General features: G+C 46.4%; 1 protein-coding gene and 6 non-coding genes across 7 annotated transcripts in view; 3 read left to right on the forward strand and 4 right to left on the reverse strand.

The window, feature by feature from the left end:
- Window position 1: 1 nt before the first annotated feature.
- Window positions 2-15,000, reverse strand: part of cntrl (centriolin) — a gene marked incomplete at its 3' end in the record, with an annotated part of 32,704 nt that continues 17,705 nt past the window's right edge. The window contains exons 9-26 of the mRNA XM_050052064.1: window positions 13,140-13,372; window positions 6,986-7,307; window positions 6,738-6,809; window positions 5,915-6,094; window positions 5,207-5,479; window positions 4,883-5,033; window positions 4,582-4,787; window positions 4,319-4,431; window positions 4,145-4,181; window positions 3,967-4,055; window positions 3,749-3,889; window positions 3,463-3,526; window positions 3,242-3,352; window positions 2,479-2,596; window positions 1,962-2,089; window positions 1,664-1,921; window positions 200-294; window positions 2-98 (exon numbers count right to left, since the gene is read on the reverse strand). Of these exons, the coding sequence (XP_049908021.1) occupies window positions 2-98; window positions 200-294; window positions 1,664-1,921; window positions 1,962-2,089; window positions 2,479-2,596; window positions 3,242-3,352; window positions 3,463-3,526; window positions 3,749-3,889; window positions 3,967-4,055; window positions 4,145-4,181; window positions 4,319-4,431; window positions 4,582-4,787; window positions 4,883-5,033; window positions 5,207-5,479; window positions 5,915-6,094; window positions 6,738-6,809; window positions 6,986-7,307; window positions 13,140-13,372 (2,688 nt within the window). The remainder of the gene's footprint in view (window positions 99-199; window positions 295-1,663; window positions 1,922-1,961; window positions 2,090-2,478; window positions 2,597-3,241; window positions 3,353-3,462; window positions 3,527-3,748; window positions 3,890-3,966; window positions 4,056-4,144; window positions 4,182-4,318; window positions 4,432-4,581; window positions 4,788-4,882; window positions 5,034-5,206; window positions 5,480-5,914; window positions 6,095-6,737; window positions 6,810-6,985; window positions 7,308-13,139; window positions 13,373-15,000) is intronic.
- On the forward strand, window positions 7,981-8,053 carry trnaa-agc (transfer RNA alanine (anticodon AGC)). Its single transcript has one exon. It is a non-coding gene; the product is annotated as a tRNA-Ala (tRNA).
- Window positions 8,661-8,733, reverse strand: trnaa-agc (transfer RNA alanine (anticodon AGC)). Its single transcript has one exon. It is a non-coding gene; the product is annotated as a tRNA-Ala (tRNA).
- Window positions 9,011-9,083, reverse strand: trnam-cau (transfer RNA methionine (anticodon CAU)). Its single transcript has one exon. It is a non-coding gene; the product is annotated as a tRNA-Met (tRNA).
- trnam-cau (transfer RNA methionine (anticodon CAU)) lies at window positions 9,944-10,016 on the reverse strand. The gene has a single exon. It is a non-coding gene; the product is annotated as a tRNA-Met (tRNA).
- trnas-gcu (transfer RNA serine (anticodon GCU)) lies at window positions 10,650-10,731 on the forward strand. The gene has a single exon. It is a non-coding gene; the product is annotated as a tRNA-Ser (tRNA).
- On the forward strand, window positions 11,503-11,584 carry trnas-gcu (transfer RNA serine (anticodon GCU)). The gene has a single exon. It is a non-coding gene; the product is annotated as a tRNA-Ser (tRNA).

A 15,000-nucleotide genomic window follows, 5' to 3' on the forward strand; every position in this document is an offset into this window, starting at 1 on the left:
TGGTTGCTGTATCTCTGATCAATTCCTGTTTGTGGAGCTGGGCGTGGCTTTGCTCCTCCCTCTTTTTAGTAAGCTCCTCCTCCACCGCTGACAGACTCCTTACACACACACACACACACACACACACACACACATCAAACGGTTTTGTCTGAACAAACATTCCTGTTGATTCCTCCAGATGGTGTATTGCTGTTTGTACCTGTCAGCGTGCCTCCGTCTGGCCTCCAGGTGTTTACACTGCGCCTGCAGGCTGCTCCTCTCCTCCCTCCTCCTGCTCAGCTCCTCCTGCAGGTCCTGCACACCAAACATAATAAACAATAATCAGCACATATCAATATATCTCTTAGTCACGATGCACAACAATGAAGAGCGGTTACTCTGTCTGGTTGTTTGACTGGAAGAATAAAACTGGAGAAACTGGAGTTTGTTTTCTGTTCATACTGCGACCTGTCACACATTCACTGGACAGTTTTGCACATTTCGGCAGAAAACTACAACCTATAAAAACTGCACCGCTCTTTCACTTTTTAGATATACATGTATACATAAATGTAAAGTTTTTTTGTCATATTTTATATTTGATTATATTTGATTTTTGCAATACTTGCTTATATTTTTGATTCTGCTTTCTACCGCTGTTTCTATTATGCACCAATATTCTGAAGCAAACTGATTGTATGTGAACACCTGCTTGTCAGTAAACCAGATTCTGATTGTACTGTCTCTGTGTTTCTTGATTTTCTTTTAATAAGAAAGTCAACACGCAGCATGGATCGAATATTATTGGTTTTTAAAGAATTCTTCAGCAGCAGAGAATCAAAGAGTACACACACACACACACACACTGATGTGTGCATGACAACAGAACGATGTTCGCACAGTTTTATTCATGAAATACAAACAGGTACGATGTAGAAGAGATGAACTGATCCTTTTTTTGGTATCGACCCATTTGACGCTAGGATCAATTTCCAGAATGAAAACGTAGTATTGACAGTATCTATATATTAAGATCGAGCTGTCCTCCCCTACCAAACTATGAATTACAGATTTAATTATTTTTATATGAATTTCGTGTAGTTGGCAGTGAACATATATAATATCAATATCAGAAAGCTCCAGAGCGTTTTTGAGCAGGCTTTTAGCACCGGCCAAAAAAACACAGAGACGATGAAAAACTGACTGATGGTCTGACTCTATAATTCAGTACGACACAGTTCACACAGTCTGTTCACATGTTTTCTAGCAAGAAATAATTTAATATAATAATAATAATAATGATTTAAATAATTTACTCAGATTTTAATAAAAACGTAAAAACCAACAGAGAAACACTTAAACCATGAACTGAAACTGAGGACGAGAATTCAGACACATAAATAACTGCCTGATGTTATTTTTTAACATTTTTATCTGATGTTCTGTGAACCAGCTCAGAGACAGTTAAGAAGGTTGTTTCCAGTGTTAATATTAGAAATTTTCATTGGACGCTGTCTGTGTGACGCAGATCTGACTCCAGATTTCTGCAGCTTTTCTGAGAAAGTTTCAGGAACTTGTTGGTTTGTTTTTAGGAAACTATGAGACACACAAACACTTTCCCTCCTTATTAATGTGCAGTAACAACAACATGAAGGTTTTAGTGTTTTAAATATTTCCCACCGACCTGCAGGTGAGTCTGTTGTTGTTTCATCTCTTTAAGAATGATCTCTGCTCCTTTCCTGTGAGATTCAACTTCCTGTTTCAGCTCAGCCAGCTCTTCCTTCTTCCTGTCCACTTCGTCCTTCTTCCTGTCCACTTCCTGCTGCGTCTCTTCCAGCTCTTCTTTCCTCTTGTTCACTTCCTCCCGTGTCCCGTCCAACTCGTCCCTCATCCTGTTCACCTCGTCCTGTAGTCTGTCCAGTTCCTCCTTCGTCCTGTCTACCTCGTCCTGCAGTCTGTCCATCCTCCTTCGTCCTGTCTACCTCGTCCTGCAGTCTGTCCAGCTGATCCTGCTTCCTGTGGAGCCGCTGGAGACTCTGGGTGCGTTTGGTTTTTACTTCCTCCAGCGCCTGCTGCTCTGTGAGTAACTCCTGAAGGACCTGTTTCAGATCTGGACACAAACACACACATCGAGCTGTGATCTGAGACACGAGGCTGCGGCCTCTTCATCATCGTCTGCATCAGTGTTCCTGTTAGTTTTTGTCAATGGGGGAGATGATCAAACATGGTTTCAGGTTTTTGAATGGACGTCCTGTTTCCTGGAGTTTAGGTTTACGTCTTGCTGCTCTTTGTCAGTTACTAAAGCCAAAAATCAGATTTTAAAGGTTCCACATGTTTCTGTCAGAAACTCTTCACGTACAGAGTCTGTGTCCACAGAGCTCTGCAGATTTACATTTTGGATCACCACTAAAAACAGTTTAAAAATCTGCAGACTCGCTTTGGGGCTGGTTATTACTGTGTGTGTGTGTGTGTGTGTGTGTGTGTGTGTGTGTGTGTTACCTGCTCTGTGTGTGTTGAGTTCAGACTGCACTGAGATCAGTCTCAGCTCGTCCTCTCTCAAAGCAGACACTGTTGAGCTCCTCTGACTCAGCAGCGCCTCCTGCTGCTCCGTTAGCTCCTACACACACACACACACACACACACAGAGCAGGAGGTTCAGAAACATTTCCTCTCTCCACTGCAGCATCTCAACAACCTGTAACCTGGTTCGTCCTGAACATTAATAAACAGGAAGTCGTCATGTTAAAGTTCTGCTTCAGTGATGTCAGCTGGAGTGAGACAGAGCACCACAGAAGAAGAGTTAGTGATTATTGCTCATGCTCAGTCTGAATCCAGCTTCCTGCTGAGATGGGAACAAACACCCAGCGTGTCCAACAGTATCAGAGTTTTACACTTTGACCTCCTGCAGCACTGTGAGTCTCTACGCTGTTATAATCTAGTTACATGTTTGTAATCGTGTGTGTTGTCTCTACGTGTCACAGACTCTACGTGTCACAGACTCTACGTGTCACAGACTCTGCGTGTCACAGACTCTACGTGTCACAGACTCTGCGTGTCACAGACTCTGCGTGTCACAGACTCTGCGTGTTGTGTTTGTTGTTGTCGGGTTGCTGCATCTTAGATTTAGTGTCACCTCCTGAAGTGAACAGAGATTAAGTGAATCAGAAGAACTCATGACGGCAGATGCAAGTTAAGTTCCTGCAGTGGAGAAGGACAGTAAGTGTCTCCTTCATCTCCTCCCTTGTCTCCTCCCTCGTCTCACCTTGACTCTGTCCTTCAGTCGCTGCTCCTCCTCTCTGACCTCCTGCACTCTGTTCACAGCTGTTTGATGCTCCTCCCTCCTCTGAGCCAGCCTCTGCTCCTGCTGCTCCACCTGCAGGGAGGACACACTGATTTACTGATTTCATGTTGACACGAGAAAAAACAGGAAACACTTTGTTGTTTCAGATATGAACAGACTCTAAAACTGAAGCTGAGTTTTACCTGAATATTGAGTGAGTTTAGACTTGACTGAGACTCCTGGAGGTCTGACAGCACGTCAGATAACCTGCTCACACACACACACACACACATACACACAGGAAGTTTGAGATGTTTTATTGTGAAGCAGTTTGAGGTCTTTTATTGTGAAGCAGCTGCAGGGGCAGGAAATGTCCACAGACGTCTGATAGAACTTCCTGTCTGATGAAAAGAGGTCTAACTGCAGCAGAGTAAAACTGACAAACGAGGATCTCTGTAATGAAACATTCAATAAAAAATTTATTGGTACCTGTCTGACGCTGAGTGTAGCTTTGTTCCCAGCTGTTGGAGCTCCTCCTTCCTGCTCCTCAGCTCCTCCTCCAGCCCCATCAGACTCTGCTCTTCCTCCTGTCTCCTCCTCCTCAGCTCCTCCACCTCCTCCTGCAGCACTCTGCACATCAGTTCATATGATGATGAGGATGATGAAGAAGAAGAATCACATGCTGTTACCTGGAGGTCACAGTTTACCTGATGTGCTGTGTGGCCTCCAGAACACAGGTGGCGCCGTCCTGAGCCGAGCGCTGCAACATGTCGACGTCCCGCTGAGTTGAGCTGGCCTGGAGGAGACACAAGGTNACACACACACACACACACACACACACACACACACACACACACAAGCCATCTCATAATGTGTAACGTAAACCCAAAAACCAGGTCTTAAAGCTCCAGTGTGCAGAATTCTGGGGGATTTATTGTCAGTCAGAAGAAGAAGAAGCAGATTCACACACAGACAGAGTTAAAATGGAAAGAGTTAAACACTGTGTGTGTGTGTGTGTGTGTGTGTGTGTGTGTGTGTGTGTGTGTGTGTGTGTGTTACCTGTGTTGTCTCAGTGTGTGTCGTAGCTGTTTGGTTTCCAGTCGTAGTTTCTTCTTCTCTTCCTCCAGTCGCTCTGCTTCTTTGTGCACACACTCACACACAGACCTGTCTCCCTGCAGACACACACACACACACACACACACACACACACACACACACACACACACACACACACAGGCTGAGGTGAGATGATGATGATCATCAGTGGTCAGGTTAATGTGTCTCAGTGTTTCCTGGTATCACAGTCTGATTCAGACGCTCACCATGTCTCTGTGTTCGGGGACGTTACAGTGCAGCACAGCGCCTCCTGCAGGAGAACCACAGAGGAGCCAGGCAAGTCCGACCTGGGGAGTCTGACCATCAGAGACAGCTGCAGCAGGGTCAGGAGGAGGAGGAGGAGGAGGAGTCTGTCCTCTGGAGCTCCTGTCGATGTCACTTCCTCCTCCGCTGTCCCTCCACTCTGCTGCTGCTGAACACAGGTTACATCAGTCTGAGGCTGATCAGCTGATCTAAACACGTCTCTGAAGTGTGTGTGTGTGTGTGTGTGTGTGTGTGTGTGTTTACCTGTGTCAGAGTCGGTGTGTGTGGGGGGGATGTAGACCCAGTAGCCTCCTCCTGTGGGCGGTCTGTCCTGCTGTCGCCCCCTCTCAGGAGAACTGAGGTACTGCAGCCCCAAACCAGAGTCCTGAGTCCCCAGAGAACCCAGACTGGGAGCCTGACGGAGACAGAGACACTTTTATTTTCCCATGATGCTCTCAGGTTTGTTTCCAGCCTTAAGGAGCAGTGATGTCACTCATCTTTAATCTTTATATTTCTGTCAGTGACGTCTAAATCAGCAGGAAGCTGCATGTGAACAAACTCTCTATCAGTCAGTTTGAAAAGTCTCACACTGTGTCCTGGAGGGACGAAACACCACCGTCCTCCATCTCTGCTCCTGGTCCTGGTCCTGGTCCTGGTCCTGCTCCTGGTCCTGGTCCTGGTTCTGATCCGGTCCAGTTTCTGTCTCAGCCTGTGTGTGTGTCTCTGAGTGTTATCCAGCTCCGCCCTCAGCTCCTCCACCGTGTGTGTGTGTTCACACTGCAGCGTTGGTGTGTGTTCGCTCCATCTCTCTGAGCTTCCTTCAGGTTGGTGAAAGCTGCCGTCGATCTCCTCTGCAGCGTCCTGACAACAACAACAACAACAACAACGACAACAACAACAACACAAACAGGAAGTCACAGCGTCTGTCCTCAGAGCTCCGTTCTGATAAAGAAAAACTCTCCAAAAGAACTTTATTGAGTGGAAAATATAAGACAGAGTCACAGAGCAGGACCCTCTTCAGGACGCAAAATTTCTTTTCCTAGGATGGCGATGGCGTGACACACCCTGCTTGCCCTCTGATTGGCTCACACTAGCTGCCTTTGTTGGTTTGGTTGGTCAGGTTTAGGCACGAGGGTGAGACTAGCTGTTGTTAAGGTAAAAATGTCAGGATAAGCCAATCACATGTGGAGGGAGGCGGAGCAGGGTGGGTCACACCTTCACCACCCTTCAGGACAGACAGACAGGAAGTAGATGTTGAGTGTATCTGTGTGTGTGTGTGTGTGTGTGTGCGTGTACCTGCTGTGCATGTGCGTGCAGCAGCTCCACCATGTGGTTCAGAGCTCTCAGCTGTTCAGAGGTCGCCCTCAGCTGATCTGCAGTCAGCTGATCAGAGTCACTCATGGACCTGCTTAGCTGCCGTAGTTTCCTGTTGAGACGTGCGAGGCTCCTCTGGTGACCTTCGCTCTGTGAACGCAGCTGCATCACATGATAACTTTTTACCAACATTTTAATACTAGTTTTTGAATATTTTATTAACTTTTTCAGACATCTTGTCGTTATTTTTTGTTTTTTTTACTTTTTTTTCTGACATTTTAATAATATTTTTTGGACAATTTATTAATCTAATTAATGATAATAATCATTTTATTAATGTGCCCCTCTATGTTGTGCTTCACAGTTGGAGAGGTAATAACCCGTGCAGCTGTTACATCATACGTCGCAGCCTCCAGGACTCCAGCCATGAAACTTTGCAGCCCGAGGATGAGGTGGCAGCCTACATGGAGTTCAGATCCTTTGGAGGTTTGATGGTGGTGGAAGGAGCATGCTAACATGTTTCCTAACCTGGCAGTGATTGAATGTTTTCACCATCCAGTCAAAGAGACGTCCAATTCAAGAACGGAGAACCAGCTTCATGTGTTTCTCAAAGTCAAGGATCCTTCTTTGGGTTGCACCCTGTGTGTGTTTAATCACAGGGGCGGGTCGTGGGACTTTAATTAACTGGTGTGGGCGGGTCCAGCTTTGACTTAGACATACTAACGGGTAACGGGTCGTTCTGGTACTGAGCTTTACAGATATGGACTCTGAGTACAGGAGAGAATAAACTGTATGAACGTCTGACCTGCTGTAGCAGCGTGTCTCTCTCGTGCTGGACGTCCTGAAGCTGCAGACCGCTCTGCTCCAGCTCCACCTCCTGCACAACAGATCAACATTATTTTAATATCCAGAGACAAAACCTCGATCTGACCTCTAATAATCACTGTGTGTGTTCTGATGGACTCTGTGTGTGTGTGTGTGTGTGTTTGGTTCAGTCAGGATGAGGTTCTGGTGCTGTTCTCTGAGTGACCTGGTTCGGACTCAGACACTGACCAGTTTGTGTTGGATGTGTCTGTTGCTGCTCTGAGATGTCTGCAGTCTGACTCTCAATGTCTCCAGCTCCTCCTTCAGCCTCCAGTCTGGCTCCTGCTCCTGCTCCTGCTCCTGCTCCACACCGGCGAGCCCCCGGGCCTCCAGCTGGGCCTCCAGCTGGGCCTCCAGCTGGGCTATCCGGTCCTGATCCTGGGCCACCTGGGCCTGCAGTCTGGCTACCTGCTCGTGGCTGTGGTGATGGTCTTGTTGGTCTCTGCTGGTTCTGGTCTGCTGGATCGCCCTGCAGAGCTGCTCCACACTCCTGGACAACATGTCCTCAGGACTGCAGGGGGACAGGACAGACAGCAGACATGGACACAGCAGCCTTCAGTGTAACATCTCCTGTAACCTGTAACACTTCTGTTGTAAATGTGTCACATCAACAGTGTTATGAGACAGTAACGTGTCCCGACCGTGTGCAGCCTGCATCAAACAGGACGTACTTTTTAAGACCAGCTGCAGGACCTACTGAAAGTAAAAAGACAAAGAATGTGATTTGGACACTCAGACTCGGATTTCAAACCTAACAGCGAGTGTTTGACACTCAGCAGGTTTTCAGCGGAGTCACGCTGCTATTAATACACAGCTACTGACAGTGGACACCACAGAGCCTCAGCATGTTTTATATTACAGTCTGTCTTCTGAGCTGCTCACAGAGTCAAGTTCATACAGACGTCTTTCTGCTGTTGTTTCATCTCCAAAACCTGAAGGATCAAAGAAGAAACACAGAGAGGAGCCAACACACTGAGTGGAGCTGATGTTTCTGTGTTTCAGTGTCAGCTCTGGATTTTCTTTCCTCTCTAACAATTCACCAGTTTCACAAACACCTGACCTCATCTGTTAAACATGAAGGAATCCACTCCGTCAGCTTTTCTGGAGAAAAACACTTAACAACAGAGACAAAAGGAGGGACAAACTCACTGATGTTTATTGGTGGACTGTCCTCTTTATTTACAGGGGAATTAGCTCAAATGGTAGAGCGCTCGCTTAGCATGCGAGAGGTAGCGGGATCGATGCCCGCATTCTCCAGAGGACTTTTGCGGTCACACTGTCTGACAGCACAGACTCACACAGGTAACCAATGCCTCCTCATGTCCTCCCTCCCCCGTGACCAGAAAATCATTCCCCCTCAGTCATCATGGAGGATCCTTCATTTGCATACATGTATCTTGAGGAAATGAGGAGCAACTGAGGAGGAGCCCAGAGTGAGGCAACGTGTATGGTGTTCTGCACGGTGTATAAATACTGCACCTCTACATGTGAAAACATTACGTTCACCGGCACATTAACGTGTTGTAAAATACTGAGGCCAGCTCAGCATTTGTTTGTAGCGTGTGTGTGTGTGTGTGTGTGTGTGTCGGCAGCAACAAGTGTTTGGAGCTGTTCAAACACAAACACTTTCCTCTGTCTGCAAGGCGCCCTCAGCTCAGAGAGGTCAACACTGACTCCAACAGACTGAGGTTAGGACCTCCCTCCTCATTAACATACAGACAGAAACAGAAAGCTGCAGTAGGAGGTCCCATAGTTGGTTTGCTATCATATGTTTGATATGATGTATGTGCTGTATATTGACTGTACTGAGCAGCCTCATCACATTTTGTCTGATTCTCAGATGGTGGAGGGAGGAAAAGTCCTCTGGAGAATGCGGGCATCGATCCCGCTACCTCTCGCATGCTAAGCGAGCGCTCTACCATTTGAGCTAATTCCCCTGTTAAAGACAGGTCCTCTAAACATATCCTATGACGTGTGTGTCAGTGTGACTCTGCTTCAGGACGTCAGTTTGTATCTCTGCTCAGGTTTCTCCTCAGATGTCTGACCAGTTGTCCAGTTTAACTCTCGCACCGACTCAGTGTCCTGAACAACAGTCAAAGTTAGGAGCTTTCTACCTACATGTGAGATGAAGGGATGTCGGTGCTGCAGAACACTCTGCCAACACAGCTGTGACTCTGACTGCAGGTCATTGAGACAAAACACACACCAAAACTCTGCCCCGTGTGAGGCTCGAACTCACGACCTTCAGATTATGAGACTGACGTGCTGCCTACTGCGCCAACGAGGCTCAGCTTTCTAAAATTGATGAGTGAAATAGAAGACGACTGATTGTCCTTCACCTTAGGCCTGTAATACGCGCAGTAATAACATGAATACTATACTGAACGTACAACTACACTGATGACACCAACACAGAACTGTTCAAACACAAACACGTCTGTCCTGGATATTATTTCCTCCTTGTTCTGTCTGCATGGCGCCCTCAGCTCAGAGAGGTCGATAGGGTGGAGATCCCTCACTGTGTCAGTGTAACTCTGCTTCAGAAGGAGCACCACAGACACATCAGCAGCAGCATCAACTCGGTCACATACAACATCTCCAAACACGTAGCTATGATCTTGGCTCCTCTGGTTGGCAACACTCCACGCCACGTCAAGAACTCTCTGGATTTTACCAACAAGATCAGAGAGATAACTACGGTATCATACGACGTCACTTTACTTTCACTTGTATTCCCACCAAAGAAGCAGTTGAGACAGTGAGGAAACGTTAGCTACAGGACAGCTCCCTTCCCAACAGGACCAGCTTCACCCCAGATCTCTCCCCAGACGACTTCACACCCATTCACAGCTGGTCCCACCTGACCCTAACCACACACGATTGTCAGGTGGGTCAACGACTCATGTTGTGACCTTAACGACTCTGAAACTAGGAGCTCACATGTGACCTCGACAACTCTGTAAGAGTTCACACCCACACAGAGTTCAAAGCCTGCGACTCCGCACCAGTCAGTCAGAATTGAAGAAGCTTATTGAGATGAGAGGTGAAACGTCTTCAAGAAACACAAGAAATTCATTCAACACAGTATGTACAATACAACACAGCTGTGACTCAGATCATTGAGACAAAACACACACACCAAAACTCTGCCCCGTGTGAGGCTCGAACTCACGACCTTCAGATTATGAGACTGACGCGCTGCCTACTGCGCCAACGAGGCTCAAAATACAAAACTGAAAAACAGTCATGACTGAAATATCAAACGACTGTCACTGGCTGGTTACTGGGATTTTCACCACAACCATCTAGGGTTTACAGAGGATGGTCCCAAAAAGAGAAAATATCCAGTGAGCCAAAATGCCTCAGCTATGGCCATGAGCTCTGGGTAGTGACTGAAAGAATGAGGTCACAGATACAAGCGTCTGAAATGAGTTTCCTCTGTAGGGTGTCTGGGCTCAGCCTGCTGCCTCTGAGACGTGGCCCCGAGTGAGAGGATGAAGATGGATGGATGGGCAGAATCTCACATGTACGCAGTGATGACTTAAAAGTTCAAACTAAACAGCAGAGCTCTCCTGGTGAATGGTGTTTTGTATCTCCAGGATAACATTAAGCAAGCAGGTCAAAGTTCGAGGCCTTATCTTCTGATGCATTAGGATGTCCGTCTGTGTGCACACTCCACACAACAGTACACACTTTGTAAGAGCAGCTGCAGTATGTACTGAAACAGGAAACAGTGACTCAGAGCGCAGGCTGATCCATTCATCATGAGCTCAGCTAAACTCAGTGACTCCTTCATCATGTCATATAAACTGTACCTCTTATGGACAGTGCTCTAACAGCCATGGGACCAACAGACGAGGTGGCCGAGTGGTTAAGGCGATGGACTGCTAATCCATTGTGCTCTGCACGCGTGGGTTCGAATCCCATCCTCGTCGGGACAGATTTTGAAGCTGCAGTGAGAAACCAGAACGAGGTCTGAAGACAAGTGTCCTTCCTCAGAGGACATGTGTTAGAGGGACATGACTCTGGGACAGATGTTTGTCAAAGTAAAGGATCCTTCTTTGGGAGGACTTGGCAGCATTCAGTGAACACAGACTAACAGGTGTCCTCATGTGATCATCATTATGAGTAATGGAGTAAAGACAACAGCTGTTCTAAATGATCATTAACAGTATGAAGTCATTCATTTCATTTCACAGTGATCCATACTTTCTTTTCCTTCAGCGGGTTGATGACGTAGCGTCCTTCAAATTCAGCCGTTTGAGGATCCTTCCTTGACTTTTGGTCTCCACGTAGGGGAGGAAAGAAAGCCACTGTCACAAGTTGCCCTCTGTTTGATGATCGGCTGGTATCACATCGACTTGCTGTCTCACAGATAAACATTTCATAAACACAGACAGAAATGTACGTCAACCTCCAAACCACCAGCTTCATTCCAGGCAGTGATGTGAGCTTGTTCACATTATGTGACTCTGTCCATCAAACTTATGTCTCACTATCTCACTGTTTCCACTCTGTATGTCCTCAACTGGAACTGGAAGTCTTGTGGAGCACGTGGACATTGGTCCTGATCCCTCTCACACACTCTGCCACCCCTGTGAACACTCAGACAATACACTGCAACAAAAGCTGAGTTAGGGTCAACGTTGTTTGAGTTTCAGGGTCGATCCACGTTACAGGCGGCACCTTTGAGTAACCACACAACAGACGAGGTGGCCGAGTGGTTAAGGCGATGGACTGCTAATCCATTGTGCTCTGCACGCGTGGGTTCGAATCCCATCCTCGTCGGGACAGATTTTGAAGCCTCAGTTTGATCTGATCACATTTCAAAGGAAACACAAGAGAGATTCGACCAGAAGGAGATGTGATGTGTAAAATATGTTTTACTGTATTTCTGTCTGTGTCGACTCAGCGTCCAAACACATGATGGCTTCTCATTCAGAATGAGGTCTGCGTTTGGGTCAGGGAAGGTTTCTGATTGGATAGGGGGCGGGGCGGATGTTACGTGTTTACCGGAAAAAAACACTGTATAGTCCTCGCTCCAGATAACAAGATGCTTGACGCCGCCGTTCTTAGTGCCTTTTTTGGGCGTGTTTTGCTTATATTCTTGAAGCAGCAGTACAACAACAACCTTGTTCTGCTAATGCTTCGTCTGTTGAGGAGGAGAAGGGAGGTAGAAGGTCGAAGAAGGGAGATAGAAGACCGTGCTGTGGCGAATGGAAACCAGTGAGTGCAACGAGTCCGACTGCTCTATCTCACTCCGTTGCTATGCAGCCCGTTGCTATGCAGCCCGTTGCTATGCGCGCTATATACATCATCGCGCCAGAAGGGCAAGGAAACGAGCATGAACAGAAAGACCGGAATGGATTTAAAGAGGAATGAGTGTATACATGCACACAAAATTCTTTCAATCGGAATGACCTTTCATTCCGATTGAAAGTGGAATTAAACTGTGCATGTAAACGTACTGAGTGTCAGAGAGCAATGTGTCATCTGATATCACCACTAAATGATCAAACTATCATCAGGAATGAACGTGCAGACCAACAGCTGGTCTGTGGGGTGAGGAGATATACTGATGTCTTATTGGCTGGTTAAAGGGAAACTGTGAGACCCTCAGGAATCAGAGAGGTCGCCGTGTGAAGTGGGTTAAATAAAAAGTTTCTACACCACAACTACAAACCATGACCAAGAGGGAAGCATTCAGAGCAGCAGAAGTGTAGAGAGACATTATGTTGAAACATTTAAACTGGTCTCATCTGTCAGACACGTCTAAAGTCCAGTTCAGACCAAAGATTGTTGACGAGATGAAACTGTTTCAGGACGCTGCAGAGAAAAGTGTCAGCGGTGTGAACTGGCCGGTCTGAGCTCGACTCAAGCCGGCTGATGGTGTCACCTGACACTCAGCTGGTCAAATGGCCGGCGGCTGGTTTTAAAGCACGTCACCTGTTTCAACAGCCAATCAGCTTGTAGTGAAGTCCGCTGGTCAAGTCAAAATGACCACAGATGGCGTGTTGGCTTGCTGTGATGGCTTTTTACAATGTTACAGAACAGAGCGCTGACAGTGGTTGTTTGGTACAAGTCGTCTCATGGTGAATCTTTGCTCTGAACTGGACTTGACGAACTCCTCCTGGAACATCTCCTCTGAGTCGGTTACATTCTGTTTCTTAATAAACTGTTTGAGGTTTAAATGAAGCTCCAGCAGTTTACTGAAGTCACAGAGGAAGGTGACGCACATCTGTATCTTCAACAGACTGTTTCTAACGTGACCACAGAAACATGTTAAGGAGGAAGGAAACAGGGACCAATGAAAAGGTCTACAGTATTACTGTAGCACTGGTACCTGTACTGGTCCTCATCCAGCTCTTCTGGTCCACTCTGAACCTCCTGAGAATCCAACAGAGCAGCTGTGATCTGGTCCAGCTGAACTCTGCTCTGATCCACGTGGGTCCTGCTGTCTTTATACTGGTGCCTGGTCTGCTGTAACTGAGTCCTGGTCTGCTGTAACTGAGTCCTGGTCTGGTCTAGCTGGACCTGAAGTCTCTGGACTGTTTCCTGAAGAGATGATTTCTCGTCCTGCAGACAGACAGACAGACGGACACAGACAGGTTTTTAACACTAACGCCCGACTGAACCTGACTCACTCCGCTGGGGTCGAGACGGGTTTTGTTTTTATCTCCTGAGTCGACAGGTTCTCACCAATCTACTGTTTTGTTTTTTTTAATCTAGCAGCACTCGTGTAAATGGCGGGAGTTTTGAAGGACTGAATCAAGACAGAAAGTGACAGAACATTGGAGTCAAACAGAATGTGTGAGAGAGGGATGGAAAACAAGAAACAGAGAAGGGGCGGGGCCTTCGAGGTGACTTGTTGGCAGTGTTTGCCTTGAGCAGTGATTATTGTCTGTGCCTGTCATCACCGTGTGCACTAGACACATCAAGGGGCACAGCCTGTTCTGCTACACCTGTTGTGCACGAGGTGACAGACGACTGAAACAAGGACGAGAAGAAGGAGTGGTGCGAGGAAGCACGTCAGCCCTTCAGTAAGTGATGACACCCGGCGAGGTGTTCATTATCACTTTTTAACGGTTGTCGTGGAGATGTGAACTGTTGGATGCACAGCTGCAAAGGCTGTTAAAAAGTGACACCTCGTCAGGCGTTACCCCGTGTACCACAGTCACTTACCAAAGAATCAAAAAGGAAGAATATTCATTCATATTTTTTGCCGTTTGGAGTCAAAATCTGAAGTTTTTCACAAGCCATAACTCGGTTTCCTTGGTAACACCTGAGGGTTTGTCTAATACCTGGAACAGCCGTTACTACACTGAACGCTACACTGAAATCACACAGCCAGTAATATTTAATATTCATACTTACATCATGTGTAATAACTTTATTCATTTATTTATTTTATGTGTAAATAATTTTAACTTATTATATGTTCATGGCATATTTTGGCTTTGTGTGCACTGTGTATGTGTGTATGTTCAGTGAGTGTGTGTTTAGAGTATGAATGAATGATATTTTATCCTTTAACATTTATTTATTACTTTTTAATGAAATGAAATGAAGTGAAATTTATAAACTGAACAATTATTACGGCCCGTCGGGTTCTTACACAGTGTAAACATCATTCACTACTCCAGGAAATATGACAAACGTTACATACGACCTGGCAACAGGAGATAATCTGACCGCTCAGCTGATGGAACCCTTTGGCACAGCTGTTAGCCAGAGAGCTAATGTTATGCTAACAAGATTCAAAGTTAGTGGCAGTTGACAAACTGTAAATATAATTTGACAGGATGTTTAACAACAACACAGCGAGCTTTCAGCCATGTCACCGCCCCCAAATCAATATCAGGATTTTCACCAACAAACGATACACCATGTGTGACGTTACTGTCGGCCGCAGCCTGAAGCAGCGAGTTGAACAGCGGACAGGATGTGAGATGATTGTTAAAGTTCAGAGGGGCAGTCGTACCTGCAGGGTGTTGCAGTGAACAGACAGTTTCACTGGGACTGCTTGGTAGGTGTCCATTATCAGTTTTTAACAGACACCCTGCAGCCAGTCAGACTTTTATTCATGTTTTAATAATAAAAAATATAATTTATAAAATATAAAACAGGGCGGCACGGCCTCACAGCAAGAGGGTTGCCGGTTCGATCCCGGGTGTGGGAGCCCTTCTGTGCGGAGTTTGCATGTT

Source organism: Epinephelus moara, chromosome 8 (assembly GCF_006386435.1).
Source record: "Epinephelus moara isolate mb chromosome 8, YSFRI_EMoa_1.0, whole genome shotgun sequence".
Classification (NCBI taxonomy): Eukaryota; Metazoa; Chordata; class Actinopteri; order Perciformes; family Serranidae; genus Epinephelus; species Epinephelus moara.